Here is a 16,207-nt window from a genome sequence, read left to right on the forward strand (position 1 = left end):
GACCAACTGTATAACAGTCTGGTACGGGAACTGCTCTGCCTCGGACCGGAAGGCGTTGCAGAGGGTCGTGAAAACTGCCCAGCACATCGCCGGAGCACCACTTCCTGCCATAAAGGACATCTACAGGAAGCGGTGTCTGAAAAGGGTTGGGAAAATCATCAAAGACCCCAGTCACCCATCACATGGACTCTTCACCCTCCTGCCCTCTGGGAGGCGCTACAGGAGCCTCCGGACAAAGACCACCAGGTACCGGAACAGCTTCTTCCCCACAGCTGTCAGACTCCTGAACTCTGCCTCCTGACATCTGACCCATGTTAAACACATGGACTGAACATACACACACCCACAACCACCTACACACACACACACACACACACAATGGACAACTGTACCCTCAAACACACAATAATAACATGGACTGAACCACCACTCACAACCACTAGCACTTTATATAGCCTCTTAGCTGCACTACTGTATAGTTCTGTGTAAATAATCATTCTGTAGAATACAATAATTTTTAATCCTACAACTGTTTACAACTTGCATAGTTCCCATTTCTGTATAGCTGTATATCTCATATTTCTGTATAGTTCTTTATTTCATATTTATATCCTGTTCATAGCCTGTACATAGCTTGTACTCACTACAGCCTGAACATACTTATAGTTATAGCATATTCATAACATACTTCATACCGTGTACATATTACATACCATAATAGACCCATTTCTGTAATATACTTACATATCTATATTATTGCTAATATATATTGTAATATATCTATATCGTGGCTAAAGCACTTCTGGATGGATGCAAACTGCATTTCGTTGCCCTGTACCTGTGACATGTGCAATGACAATAAAGTTGAATTCTATTCTATTCTATTCTATAATTATTAATGCTCAGAAGATTAATGAACACCACATTTTTAAATGGTTTGACTAATGTCGTGAGATAATCATATTATTTATAATAATCATTTTTATTCTCAATAATACTAAAAAAATATAAACGAGGTCTTAAGAAACCTGTGAAACAGTGGTGATTTATAATTAATAGGAATTTTTTAACCTTTCAGAACCAAAACTGGTTATTTAATATTATTAGTAACTGCTCGATATAATATTTAGAAATAAATCATAAATAGCATAATAGCACGATGTTTATGATATTATGTCTGTATTCCTGAAATTTTTGTAGATTTCTGAGGATACTTTAATAAACCATGTCTGTTCAGTGTTTCCTACGTACCAGCTGAATAAATCATGGTGGAGACACTCTTGTTAAGATGAGGGTGACTTTAATGTTTCTGAATAATTCAAAGAAGCAATCCAGTGCTCTGTCAACAACATTACTCCATTGCAGGAGGAGGAGTTATGAAAGAGGCGGATGGAAATGTAACAGAAGAAAAAAAGGGATGAGAAAGATTTGGCTCCCAAAAGGACAACATCACTGAGATGCCAGAACAGAAAAGGAAAAGAGAATTAACATGAAATACAAAAAAAATATTATTTTAATAACAGAGACTAAACAAGCACATGCTGTTTCGCCCCCTATCAGTACAGACCAGCTACTGCAATAAAAAAGGACTACTGACAAAAGTGCAGCGACCTGGAAAAAGAGGAAGGAAAGGCAAGGAAGAGAAGAAAAGAGAGAAAAAGACAAGTAAAAAGAAATGAAATTAAATTAAAAGAAAGTAACAAAAGAAAAAGAAAGCAGGAACGTAAAATTATAAATAAAACAAAAAACAAGTAGAAAAGGATCAGAAGGCAAAATGAAAATAAAAAACAGAACAAGAAGGCACAAATACAGAAAAATAAAATAAAATAAAAAGGTGAAATGAGAGGAAAGGAAAGCACATCCAGAAAAGAAAAGAAAAAAGAAAATAACGGCAAAAGAAAGGTAAAGGATGACGTGAAAGCAAAAAAAGAGGACATAACCAAAATTATAACCATAGAAGCCAAATGAGAAAAGAGAAACAATGGGAAAAGAAAGTGCATGTAATCAGAAAGGAAAGGAAAGGAAAGGAAAGGAAAGGGGGAAGCCCAGATGATATAAAACGGAAAGGAGTAAGGAAAAGATACAACTATCTGCCGGAAACAATTTAGTGGTTCACTCGAGGCAGTCTGGGATCCCGGCTGCCTGAGTGCTTTGTCAAAAAGAAAGTGGATGAAATATTCAGCAGCAGCAGAGCTGCTTTCCTCTCTGCTCCACATCAATAACCACTGGCTGTATGAATATGAAACACTGGAAGAAGCACACAAAATGGAGCACCACTGACTCTTGCTCTTACTGCTGTTTAATAAATTTTTAAACCTGTACTGATATTGTTGGAAAACTAGCAGTGGGAGTGGTAAAAGTCATAGCAAAACGGTAGAAGTACGATGTGAGAGTGAGCAGCAGTAAGAATTACATGTAGCAATGTTAGTGTACATGCAAGTGATTTTAGTAGCTAATATAATGTTACCTTTCACCTCCAGGAGTTTCCTACTGTTTTTAATCATTATGCTAAGATGGTCAGCTTTCAGCTCTGTAAATGATGATCGAATGACAGATCCGCGTTTAGTTGAGGCATTTACTCTCCATTTTGGTCTTGCTCCAGGTACAGGATCCCTATTTCTAACACTCACAAAAAGCAAGACCCTTACTTGATATACATTTAATCATTGGGTGCTTCAAGGTTAGCTCCTTGTGTATCTCTGGAGCTCTTCTAGCTCTGATGAAGTTTCAACATTTGTCCTTGGAGAGTGGTCAGAGTAGGACTTCTGTAGAACAATCTAAATACAGTAGCTGTTGTCAAAGTGATTCAGAGGTGCACAAGAAGATGACTGTGATGGGAAGAGCAGAAGATCTGATCGGGTTATTCTGAGTGATAGTTGCACAAGGTGTAAGATGACATGGGGTGATATGAATAGGAAAGTGCAGTAAACAAATGTGCTGTGCATACATTGCAGACTTCTCCATTTAAGAGCATTTCTGTTTTAGAGTCATATCTCAGAGGGGTTTGATGTTTCTAGACTGCTCTCAGTCTGCCACAGCGGATGCCTTCCTGCAGCAACTCAGAATCCTTCCTGTCCTCTTCTTCCGCTTCATCTTTAACCCTTTGAGGCTACTGTCAGAGCAGATGGACTTCCTCAGACTCCTGATGTGTTTTTCCTGCTCCTGAATCTTTGACTCCAAGTGGGACTGGATTGCTGTGCCCAGAGATTCCAAGTCCACAGAGGCGCCATACACCTCCCATGTCATCCCTTGCTCATCCCATGCTACGTCCTGTGGCTTTTCTGTCTCCTCCTTATCCCCATTTTCTTCCACCTCCTTCTGCGCCATCTTTGTCTCCTCCTGCTCCCCATATTTCCACATGCTATCAGTGCTAACATCTCTGTCTTGGTTTTGTCCTAGTTGTTGCCCCGACATGAGAGAAGGGCTTTTCTGAAAGCTGTATGTATGCAAACAGGCAGGCAGGGAGTTTGCCTTGTTTGTCACAGCTGACGGAAGTAATGACTGGCTACGCAACTCAATGTCAATCTTGCAGATATGCTGGACAGGTTTCTGAGTAGCTGGGATACAGCAAAGGGATGGAACTGTTGGCAAAATCAAACTACCTGACTGACAGCTAGGTGAGCCAATGAGAGAGGAGGTGATACCTCCCTGGAAGAAGCTGGGACTGGTGGATGCTGACTGTTCCACAACCCCCACCTCCACTTGGACAGCAACTTCTCTTTGCCCTCCTGCCAATGGATAAAGGCTCTCCCTTGGGTCAGTCATGGTCGCCATATCTCTGACCTTCTTGTGGTTTGCTGTAATGGTGGAAACGGGATAAAGAGAACTACCCTGATCCAGTCTCTGTCTCCCCCTCTCTTGTTTTTTTTTCTCTGTGATTTTTCTCTCCACACTCTCTGTCCTCAAGGAAGAGGTGTTGCTACCAGCAATTGTGGCATTTGGCTCTCCCAGGTGGCCAGTTTTACTCAGCAGACCCTCTGGTATTCTCGCAGCACCTCCTGTTGACCGTGCTGCATTGTCAGTCACAGCCCCCTGGGATTCTGATGTTCCTCCTACAGCTGCTGCTTTTCTCTCAGGCACTTTTAAATGCTTTTCTTTGACGTCAGCACCCATTTTTGCTTGTGTCTTAGTGATAGAGTCAAAAGTGAGACCCCGAGTTAGAGAGGGATTATGAGATACACTGCTGGGATTTGTTTCCACAGTTACACATGCTGCAAGTTCATTTATGGATCCTCCCATTGTAGTGGAGGGAGTGGTGGTTCTGGTTTTGGGGCTGGAAGTAGCCAGTGGGCCTGAAATCGCAGAAACACCTGAAAGTAAGAAATAAATATTAGCTCATATATATATGAATTGCATAAAAAGCATAAATTATTATTATTATTATTATTATTATTATTATTCCCAATTTTTTTCTTATATTTTTTTCCAATAACCACTTGGATATTTAAAAGTAAATTCATCTCAGTGCTCATTTTGTGACCTTTCAGCATTATTGTTGTAATTCTAGTTTTGGGCTGTGACTTAACCCTTTAAAACCGGTCGGAGCGGGCACACTCCGTTTTGCGTAACTATTTTTAAATCCCTGTAGAACTGCAACCATGTAAGCTAGGGCAATAATTTTTTTTGCATATGAAACCGGAGGAGTTGTACTTACATCTTATACCATCAGCTTGTCCTAGGTCACGGTTTCCCTCCACATATAGCTTTGCAAAAACTGCATAAAAAGTGCTTGCAGCAACAAAAACATAATATTCCAGAAACATGCCTTGTCGATCCGATCAGCTGTTCGTAACACTTCCTACGTTGGAATAGACGTCAGCGCGAACTATCGCATGTCCGCCATTACCTGCCCGAGACCGGAAGTGACGTCATTTTCACGGAAATGTAGTTTTTTTTTTACCATCAGGGCCTCATGAGCCTATACTGGTGTTTTTAAAAGTTATGTTTGACTTTATGACTTTCTTTGTCGTTTCTGGAATGCTTAGAACTCAAATTGCACTGCTGGAAATAGTTTATTTTGATGCATATGCTGCTTTTTTGCAAATTTGCATTATAATATTTATTTTCGTTTTTCCTGCAGTATATAAAAATTGGTGTATTTCAAAAATAAAACTATGAAGACACTCAAAATAAATTTCCTGTGGTGGGAAACTATTTTGTGCAACTTTTTGTATTCACAGTTTTGAGGGATAAGCCCCTTAAATTTCTCTAACTAGAAATATATGTTAAAAAAACAAAAACGATTTTCAATTTTTTCGTAGTTTATTGCGCTTTTTTGCAATTTATGTAATTACTATGCACTTAATTCAGACATATTATTAAAATTTGGGCTATAATGATTGTATTGATGTATAGCAACTTGAAATGCTCCCAAAAATGGCACTACAGCATGTAAAAATATAATATAAGCTCTGGCGGACTTGGTTCTATGGTAGGTCTTAAAGGGTTAATTGTTTCTTCTCTTTTTCTTTTGCTTTGATCATTACACTGAAATGAAATATTGCGGTCAAATATAAACTAATATAACTAAAAACAAAAGAAACTTCCCAATGAAAAACCTTCTACAATGCATACACATGGTATTTTTTTTTACAGAAAAAAGGTGCTTGATGCTTGGTTAATTGTCCATTGTTTTGGATTTTTGTCAGGTTTTTCCTTAGTACCACTTGTTTTAATAAAAACAATAATGGATTTTTGTTATTACAATCATGAATACCCAAATCTCGATTACTGTATTAAAAGCTACCTGACCTGAAAGTTTTTATAGAATACCACACTAGAGTATTGGAGGTGGAGGTTGTACCACATTGAACCCTGACTGAAGCTTATTTTGTCAAACTGATTATTACATTACAAACTGATGATCATAAGATGTCGGTTTTGCAAAATGTCTACATAAAATTAAATTGTGGCAGTAGTTACCTGGAGCAGAGCCAGGGCTTATCTGGGCATCTCTGTGTGGTCCAACAGGATTTGAATCAAGAGTTTTCCCAGCACAAGATCCAGGACTCCTACTTGCTGAGCCTGGTCTTGGAGACAGTGTCAAGGAAGAGGGCAAATCCCTCAAAGCTAGATTTGAAGTAGAGTGAACTGGTCCAGACTTGGAAATGTTTGATCCAGCTTTAGGGTCCGTACCTTGTTTGGTACTGGATGCTGAAGTCTTGAGGTTGTCATCTTTGGACCCAGACAGACTGGTTCTAATGGATGATGGGGAAACAGATCTGACAAGGTCTATTTTAGAGCTAGAGTTTGTTAAAGTAGATATAGAAGTTGACCGTGTTGGCTCAGCTTTATAATTGGAAGAGGCATCAGAACTAGAAGCAGTCCCACATTTAGCAGTTGGGCTAATTTGAAGATTGATTTTTGAATCTGGCAGAGATTTGGGATCTTGGTCATCCTTTGACCTTATGCTGGTTCTAGAGGCCCCAGCTGTCTTAGACTCTTGAGTAGTTTTGTTTGGTTTAATATCTGACATATTTCTAGAGTCAATGGTATCTCTGGAGCTCATCCCTGACTTAAAGTCGGGAGTGGCTTTGGAAGTGAAGTCATGTTTAAGATCTAAACTATCCCTAGAGTCTGAACTTGTTTTGGAAGCCGAACCACTTTTGGAATCTAAACTGTTTCTTGACCCAATCTGTGCTTTAGAATTGTGACTGGCTTTGGAATCAGTGCCAGTTTTAGAAACCAGACTGTCCTTGGACACTGTGGTTCCCTTAGAGTTTGAAATGAATTTAGAACTGGTTTTGCATCCAAAACCAGCACTTGAATCTTTACTCTCAAGGTTCTCCTTTGGTTTCGTTGTATTACTGTTTATAGTCCCGGTGGCTGTTCTCTGTGTGGATGGCTTGGGACTTACAGACGTCAATAGGGTGCTCTTGTTACTCGGAAGTGCTGATTCTCCCCTCTGACTTGGTGATTTTGTAGCTGTAGAGGATGTTTCAGAACTATGAGTTCTTGAGTCATGCCCAGTTTTTGGATTTGACTTGCTGGTTATGCTCGCTGGATTTTGGTTGACTTCCACTATTGGTATTTGATTTGCCAGTTTTGAGCTGATAGCCTTTGCCTCTGCTTTCTGGTTAGGAATTTGGGGGCTTGCAGGTAGGTGTAAAGTTTGTGGCGAAGGTGTCTTGATCACTTTCCCCCCATCCTCTTTTTGGTTTGACTGCATACTTAGACTGACTGTTATTTTATTTGTAGTCTTTGTGGTTAGTCCACCTGTCAGAGATTTTGTAGTGTTCAGGCTCTGCATTTTTATTCTTTCAGTACTTTTGGGGATGCTAGACATTGTTGTTGGCTCCATGTGCTGTGGTTTTAGACTTGTGTGCATCTTGGTGCTAAGTCCTGGGGCATGTTTGATATTTGCTGATTTCAGCAGTTGCTCATCTCTGCATCTAACCGTTGGCTTAGCTGTTGGTGAACGAGACAAAGCTGGGATTTTGCTTTTTTGCCGTGATGGGTCATCTCTCTCTCCTGGTGATGTCACAGTGGGTGTAAGGATGCTTGCTGACATACTTACTGCTACTTTCACCCCAGGTTTTTCACCTCCTTTGGTCACATTATCCTTTTTCTGTCCCCCATGCAACTTTGAGGACTCGATGAATGGGCGGGGATTGCTTGGTGAGGTAAGATTGAGGTTAAGGTTAAAGTTAGGTTCCAGTTCAAGTTTTGTATTAGCATCTATGTTGCAGAGATTGTCTTCAAGCCCATCCTCCCTTGTAACTGGACCTTCTGATTGGATGATATCTCTCTGTCGTTTTAAAAGCTTTTTTGAGGTTTCCATGATAATAATGATGATGATGGTTACTGTGTATCCAGTAGAAATAAGGAGCAATTTCTGTGATATTTTTCAGTTGATACTGAGAACCTGACGAGACAGATGGATAAAGAGATGATTAAAAACAATAAGCCAAGCAGAGGCTATAGATGATGCATGTTTGATTGAAAGATAGCGGTCTCACTAGGCAAAAGTATTCAAAAGTTATTGACATAATATTATGAAAAAGTGACACACAACAAGAAAAAATGCCCCCTCACACATAGGAGTAAAGACTTCAGATTAGTAGTTCAGCCCTGTCTGGCAGCTATTTTCTGCCAAACACATGAATTCTCATGAGACCCAGTTTCACTCACGTTTGCATTTTCCCTACTGTGCTTAATACAGGCATCCATAGTCATGACTAGAGTTTAAAAAGGAAATACAAGCGACCTGCTGTTTCAAAAAAAGTTCTGTACATATAATGAAACTAACTGAGGCAAAACTGAAAGGAGTCACATATTTATAACATTACAATTACACTTAAGTTGACATTTTACAGCTTTTTCCTGGTTTTAAATAGAACTACTAATGTATTACAAAAATATCAGGCAAGTCTTGATATAAATAGAAATATAATTAAAAGATCAAGCAATAATTTAAGCATTTTAAAGTCACTCATGGGTATTACAGAAAGTTGTCACTGGAATATTACTGCAGGCTTGTAATATATTTCCTTCATACCTGTTTAGGATCCACATACATCACTGTTGGTTGACAAAGGCATGGTAAATGTTCGACAGTCCACCGCTGCAGACTCCCAAAGTGGAGAAAAAGTCTTCATCTGGTTCCCCGCTTCTTTCTCCTCAATGCTCTACCAGAGGAGGCACCAATGAATAAATTACAAGAGGAGGGAGCAAGGAAGCAGAGAGGAGAACGCAGGGGCTGAGAAAAAAAAGCAAAACATTATCACACTCCCCTTATCCCATTTTTCTTCTGTCATGGATTTGTCTTCAGATGTACTCCACCATTTGATTCTATGCTTAAGACCTCCTCCTCAATTTGTAATCCCCTCTTCTTTTTTTTAGGTTTTCCTTGTGTGTTTTTCCTGTCAACCAAACAATATTTTGAGCACAATCTATGCCATGAAAACGTAATGCAGTGTTAAAGGCAAAAAAAGGAAGTCTAAGCCTGTACTTGTCATGGTCCAGGGTCTGTGACCCAGGGTTTTGAGTTTTGGGAATGTTTAGGAGTTTTCTTGTTTGTTACCCTTATGTTATAGTTTTGTATTTTGTATCACTGTCATTGAGGTTTTTGTGATGATATTAGGGTCAGGTTTGGGTTTCAGGCTTTTATAGTTTCTTATAGTTGTCATGTTGCTATGCTCAGTATTTGTATTTTCTGTTCTTAGTCTTGTTATCTAGTCTTTAGGTGTCTGGGTCTCTGTTTCTGTATTTAAGATAAGATAAGATAAGATAAGATAAGATAAGATAAGATAAGATAAGATAAGATACACATATGTATACATATACATACATATATACCTGCACATGTCCATACACATGGAAGGTCCATTATGCATGAAGTGGTGACCGTGGATGTTCACAGTGTCCAGTGACTTATGACATTGTGATTGAGGAGTTATAGAGTCTAACTGCTTTTGGGATGAATGATCTGCGAAAGCGCTCCTTCCTGCAGCGAGGGTGTTTCAGTCTCTGACTAAAAGAGCTGCTCAGCCCACTCACATACTCATGCAGTGGGTGATGTGGGTTGTTCATGATGGATGTCAGCTTTACTAACATCCTCCTCTCACTAACCACCTCCACAGACTCCAGGGGACATCCCAGCACGGAGCTAGACCTCCGCACCAGTTTGTCAATCCTGCTCCTGTCCCTGTCCGTGCATCCACTCCCCCAGCAGGCCACTGCATAGAAAAGGGCAGATGCTACCACAGTGTCATAGAATGTCCTTAACAGAGTCCTGCAGACTCCGAAGGACCTCAGTCTCCTCAGCAGGTGGAGTCGACTCTGGCCCTTCTTATACAGGATGTCTGTATTTGTAGTCCAGTCCAGTTTATTGTTGAGGTGAACACCCAGGTACTTATAAGAGTCCACTATCTTAATGTCTTTCCCTTGGATGTTCGCCGGTGTTGTAGGGGGTGACTTCCTCCTGAAGTCTATGATCATCTCTTTTGTCTTGCCAGCCTTGATTTGGAGTACGTTGGTCTCACACCAGCCAACAAAGTCACTGATGACCCCCCTGTATTCCTGATCATTCCTGTCTGATACGCATCCAATGATGGCTGTATCATCTGAGAACTTCTGTAGATGGCAATCGTCCGAATTATAACAGAAGTCTGAAGTGTAAAGGCTGAACAGGAATGGTGAGAGAACCGTGCACTGTGGTGCCTCCGTGCTGCAGATTACCACCTCGGACACACAGTCATGGAGCCTCACATACTGTGGTCTGTTGGTAAGGTAGTCGATGGTCCATGCAGTCAGCTGTTTGCCTACTCCGGCTCCCTCCAGCTTCCCTCTCAGTAGTGCAGGTTGGATGGTGTTGAAAGCACTAGATAAGTCAAAAAACATGATCCTCACAGTGCTCCCAGCCTGCTCTAGGTGAGAGAGGGATTGGTGTACCAGGTAGATGACAGCGTCATCCACCCCAATTCCAGAATGGTAGGCGAACAGCAGGGGGTCCATTCCATCACTGAGTCCACCAGTGGCCGAAGGTGGTGCAGGATGAGCCTTTCCATGGTCTTCATCAGATGAGAAGTCAAGGCAACAGGCCTGAAGTGGTTGGGCTCCCTGGGGTGTGCAATTTTTGGCACCGGAACCACACAGGAAGTCGTCCACAGTTCAGGAACCCTCTTCAGGCTCAGGTTGAAGATGTACAGGGCCACCTGACAGAGCTGGTCTGCACAGTCCCTGAGCAGTCTGGAGCAGATTCCATCCGGACCTGCTGCCTTCCTTGCCATTGTCCTCTTGAGCTGATTTCTCACCTGATCAGCTGTGAAGTAGATGTGAGGCTGGGCTGGAGTGGGGGGTGGGGCTCGCTTTGTTGTGGGTAGACGTGTGGATAGGGGTGAAGCAGGGTTGTGGTGAGAGGAGAGCTCAGGTGACAATGGCATTGCACCCGGAGGGGGGGGGGCGGCGGCAACTGGAAGGGGGTTAATGGAACCTGGGGGGTGGGAGAGGTGATAAGTGGGCCATTGTCAAATCTGTTAAAAAACAGATTCAAGTCGTTAGCCCACCCCCGGCTGGCAGACACTGTGGCTCCTCCATTGTCCTGGAAATGTCCAGAGATTTTTTCATGTTCCTCCAGACTTCTCTGACGTTTTTCTGTTGGAGTTGGTTTTCCATCTTCCTCCTGAAGCACTCCTTGCTTTCTCAGATCTTGTATTTAAGATCCTTTTGGACTTTCTTAAGTTCCTCCTTGTGTCCCGACCAGAAAGCACTCTTCTTCTTGTTCAGCAGGGCCTTCAGTTCTGGGGTGACCCACGGTTTATTGTTTGAGAAACACTGTATCTTCTTGGTAGGCACAGTGTTCTCAACACTGAAATTAATGTAGTGGGTGAGGGCGTCGATGTCCTCACCGTGTGGCTTGCAGAGTTCCTGCCAGTCTGTGCATTCAAAACAGTCTCTTAGGGCCTCAGTGCATTCCTCAGACCACACCCTTATCACTTTCTTTGTGGGGGGGGGTTCCACCATAGGAGTGTAGGTGGGGTGGAGAAGGACCAGGTTGTGGTCTGAGTGGCCTAGCGGGGGGAGGGGTGATGCACTGTAAGCCTGCTTTGTGTTGGCAAACAATAGATCCATCTCATACTTCCTGTTCTGAGGTCCTGTATTAAATGCACACACATATACACATGCCTCTAACTGACCATCCTCTCTAATTGATTTGAGAAGACGAAAGTTGTTATTGGGAAGTATCGTGTCAAAATGCTCCCCAACTGCTGATATATTTCACCTTTTGGGTGGTTCCATAATGTTCTCCTTGCAAGCTTGTGATGATCATGAAAATCACATCAGATTAAGTTCACACATAAATACAAATCCCTGCATCTTTTCAGCAACTAGAGTCACATAATGAGGCAGTGATGTCGTTTCAGAGAAATTACGCCTTGTTTATCTTTGGTTGTGAAGGACGATACATGTATGTGGCGATCGTGGCTCAAGAGTTGGGAGTTCGCCTTGTAATGGAAAGGTTGCCGGTTTGAGCCCCGGCTTGGACAGTCTCCGTCATTGTGTCCTTGGGCAAGACACTTCACCTGTTGCCTACTGGTGGTGGTCAGAGGGCCCGGTGGCGCCAGTGTCCAGCAGCCTCGCCTCTGTCAGTGCGCCCCAGGGTGGCTGTGGCTACAATGTAGCTTGCCATCACCAGTGTGTGAATGGGTGGATGACTGGTTGTGTAAAGCGCTTTGGGGTCCTTAGGGACTAGTAAAGCGCTATACAAATACAGGCCATTTACCATTTATCCACTCAGGCTTCATTCGGATACGCCCCTATTTCTTGACACAGGCCTGGGGGCTTCCAGTGTCAGACGTAACATCATTACTTACTACTGACCAATTTTTTGTGTGTTTTGAAAAGAGTTCAACAATAAAGCTGTTTGTGGAGTCATCTTTGGGCTATTGGCATCTTGCACTTGGGTCTTAACCTGCTCGCCATACAGTCATTCTATGACAGAACTTGCAAAGTGTTCCTAATGAAGTGGCCGGTGTGTGTATTTTTCTTGACAAGGCAGTTCAGTTTCACTTCCAGTCCAACTTGACCATCAGTCAAAATGATACAAAAAAATATTCACTTTTGTCAGACACTGCCAGCAGACTGAGTTTAAACTGTGTCTGGTCAAGCTGATGAAACAAGGAAAAACATGCAAAAGGTAAGGCTGTGTAACAATACTTTTGTTGTCTACTGGAAAAAAATATGAGTCAGCTGAGTTCACGTTAAATCAAAAATATCTGTTCCTTTGTTAGATGATTAGGATATCTGGATTGACTTCCTCCACTTTATCTGTTTTAGAGACTCTGTGCTCACTCTCCGTTTCATCTGCTAGTCTTACAAATGCTAAACCTTTAGGATATTTTGGTAAGTCTGAAATATGGTTGTTCAAGTGTCATGTACCCTTGTAGGTGCAGGCTGCTGCACTGGTGCCCGAATCTGCACCATGTGGTCCACATGTGCCAAATATTTCATGCCAGCAATGGGAACCATAATGGAATCTCCACCCAGGTCTCACACCTTGTGGCTCACATATTCCCCACGATAAGAAAAAACAGAACAATAAAAAACAAACAAACTTAAAGCCAATCTTGGGTTGTTTTGCAGTAAGATGCACTTTAACTTCCATTTACTGATGTTTTAAATCAGTCATCCCAGATATAGACAAAAAAAGAAAATGTTTTGTGGTTTCCATATTACTCACATTTCCTTGTATGGTGGTTCCTTATTATAAATAATAGGGAAGCGGCTACCTATTGTGACTAGGTGTGGGTGAACTGTGGGGCTTTGTGGGCAGGACAAACCCATACTTATCCCACTTGGGGGTGTCCACAAGTTCCCAACACCAGGTTTGACCTTTGGGGTTCCTATATGGGTTTTTCATAGAAAACAGTGATTTGCTGGGACAAGACAACTCAGTTGCCTATCTGTAGTTCAGCTCCCTGCCTTTCTGTCACGACCGGACGGCCAGACACAGATAAGTGGACTCAAAAGCAGACACCACACGGAGGCTCGCAGGTGTAGTGCAAACGAACAGTTTATTTAGCACTCAAAAATGGCACACCATGAAAGAGGCAAATGAAACAAAAATGTTATACGTGAACTAAGGGCGAGAGGGAAAACATAGACCTCTGAATATTATTTACCTACTAATGTAAAGTTTCAGATTACAGTACTAAGAATCTGTAGCTACTAACACACTGTGATTGGCAAGGGCTAGTAGTCAAGTCAAGTCAAGTCAAGTCAACTTTATTTGTCAATTCTGCCACATGTGCAGGACATACAGAGAATAGAAATTTCTTTACTCTCAAACCCTAGGTGAAATAGCAAATGAACATTTAAATATAAGAGAGTGATTAAAAAAATGCAAATAAAATAATTAAAAATAAAAATTTAAATAAATACAATACAATTTTACGTATAACAAGAAAGCTATGCAATATACAATATACAATATTCAAGTAAGGATAAATGACATTGAGTGTAAACCAGGCAGAGTAGTGCAAATAAGCAAATAGTGCAAATGGAGATTTAGTAATATACGGTAAGAGATAGTATAACAACAAAGTCTTATGAGATAATGGCAGTCCAATGCTCCACAAAGTGACTGGTAACTGGTGCAGGCCAGTGAGTGAAGTCAGAGAGTGTGTGTGTGTGTGACAGAGTTCAGTGAGACCTTGAAGGAGAAGAGGGGAGAGGGGGCAGAATCGGAAGGGAGTTAAGCTTCCTGACAGCCTGATGGATGAAGCTGTCCTTCAGTCTGCTGGTCCTGGCCTGGAGACTCCGCAGTCTCCTCCCTGACGGCAGCAGCTTGAAGAAGCTTTGCATTGGGTGCGTGGGATCAGCCGCTATGCAAAGGGCTTTTTTAGTGAGACGGGTGCTGTAAATGTCCTGGAGGGAAGGGAGAGAGACACCAATGATCCTCTCTGCAGCCCTCACTATGCGTTGGAGGGTTCTATGACAGGACGCATTGCAGGCTCCAAACCACACAGCGATGCAGCTCGACAGGATGCTCTCGATGGTTCCTCTGTAGAAAGTGTACATGATGGGGGCTGGTGCTCCTGCTCTTCTTAGTTTGCGGAGAAAGAAGAGACGCTGCTGTGATTTCTTGGCCAGTGCTGTGGTGTTGTGCGTCCAGGAGAGATCCTCTGTGATATGCACACCCAAGAACTTAGTGCTGCTCACTTTCTCCACAGACGCTCCGTCGATGGTCAGAGGAGCATGTTGGGTGTGCATTCTCCTGAAGTCCACGACAATCTCCTTCGTCTTCTCCACATTCAGAGAGAGACTGTTGTCAACACACCACGTGGCCAGGCGTCTCACCTCACTTCTGTAGTCGGTCTCATCCCTGTTGCTAATGAGACCCACCACCGTTGTGTCGTCCGCAAACTTGATGAAGAGGTTGGAGCTATATGATGGAGTGCAGTCATGGGTCAGCAGAGTGAAGAGGAGGGGGCTCAGCACACATCCCTGCGGGGCCCCCGTGTTTAAAATGATGGTGCTGGATGTATTACTGCCGACCGGTACTGCTTGAGGTCTTCCGGTGAGGAAATCCAACAGCCAGTTGCACAGTGAGATGTTGAGCCCCAGCTAGACCAGTTTTTGAGTGAGCTGTTGGGGGATTATAGTGTTAAATGCTGAACTGAAATCTATGAACAGCATTCGAACATATGAGTCTTTTTTGTCCAGGTGTGTGAGTGCTGAGTGGAGTGCAGTGGAGATGGCATCATCGGTTGAGCGGTTGGGCCGATACGCAAACTGGAAGGGATCCAGGGAGGGGGGGCAGGACAGTCTTGATGTGTTGCATGACTAGTCGTTCGAAGCACTTCATCAGGATGGGAGTAAGTGCAACAGGACGGTAGTCATTAAAGCAGGAGGGAGATGACTTTTTTGGAACCGGAATGATTGTGGTGGCTTTAAAACATGTGGGGACGACAGCCTGGATGAGTGATATGTTGAAGATGTCTGTGAAGACATCAGTGAGTTCCACTGCACAGTCTCTCAGTACACGACCAGGAATGTTGTCAGGACCCGGAGCTTTACGTGCATTGATCCTGCTGAGGGATCTCCTCACGCTGTCCGGGGACAGAGTCATCACCTGGTCACCAGGAGGGGGTGGGGTCTTCTGTGCAGTGGTGCTGTTTTGGGCTTCAAAGCGAGCAAAGAAAGTATTCAGCTCGTTCAGCAGGGGGATAGTGCTATCACAGGTCTGTGGTGGGGGCTTGTAATCTGTGATGGTCTGAATGCCCCGCCACAGGCTCCGTGAGTCTCTGCTGTCTTTGAAGTGATGAGATATTTTCCTAGAGTACTGTCTCTTAGCCTCTCTGATGCCACGGGAAAGGTTGGCCCTAGCTGTCCTCAGGCTCGCCTCGTCTCCATCTCTGAAGGCAACATTCCTAGCTTTCAGCAGCCTGTAGACCTCTCCTGTCATCCATGGTTTTTGATTTGCCCGGACAGTTATGGTTTTCGTGACTGTTACATCCTCAATACACTTGTTGATGTAGGCAGTAACAGTCTCCGCGTACTCCTGGAGGTCAGTGGTGTTGTTATAGGTGGCAGCCTGCTTAAACATGTTCCAATCTGTGGTGTTAAAGCAGCCCTGTAAAGCCTCTGAAGACTCTTCTGGCCACACTTGTATCCGCTTACGAACCGGTTTGGTGGTTTTAATGAGCGGTCTGTAAGCAGGCATTAGCATGACAGTGATATGGTCTGAGGCGCCAAGGTGGGGGAG

General features: G+C 42.9%; 1 protein-coding gene across 1 annotated transcript; it reads right to left on the reverse strand.

Moving 5' to 3' along the window:
- Positions 1 to 2,488: 2,488 nt before the first annotated feature.
- Positions 2,489 to 7,849, reverse strand: LOC146390256 (uncharacterized). The gene is made up of 2 exons (XM_084918143.1): positions 5,923 to 7,849; positions 2,489 to 4,310 (listed from the first exon to the last, which is right to left on the reverse strand). The coding sequence occupies exons 1-2, from the start codon at positions 7,778 to 7,780 to the stop codon at positions 3,025 to 3,027; spliced, it is 3,144 nt and encodes a 1,047-aa protein (XP_084774269.1). The 5' UTR covers positions 7,781 to 7,849; the 3' UTR covers positions 2,489 to 3,024.
- Positions 7,850 to 16,207: the final 8,358 nt, after the last annotated feature.

The sequence above is a fragment of the Perissodus microlepis genome, chromosome 3 (genome assembly GCF_051167445.1).
Source record: "Perissodus microlepis isolate ML-2025 ecotype Zambia chromosome 3, ASM5116744v1, whole genome shotgun sequence".
NCBI lineage: Eukaryota > Metazoa > Chordata > Actinopteri > Cichliformes > Cichlidae > Perissodus > Perissodus microlepis.

Coding starts and splice junctions, on each gene's coding strand:
- LOC146390256 (XM_084918143.1), bottom strand. CDS start 7,780: ATGGAAACCTCAAAAAAGCTTTTAAAACGACAGAGAGATATCATCCAA. Junction 4,311..5,922: donor AAGCCCTGGCTCTGCTCCAG/GTAACTACTGCC, acceptor TCTTACTTTCAG/GTGTTTCTGCGATTTCAGGC.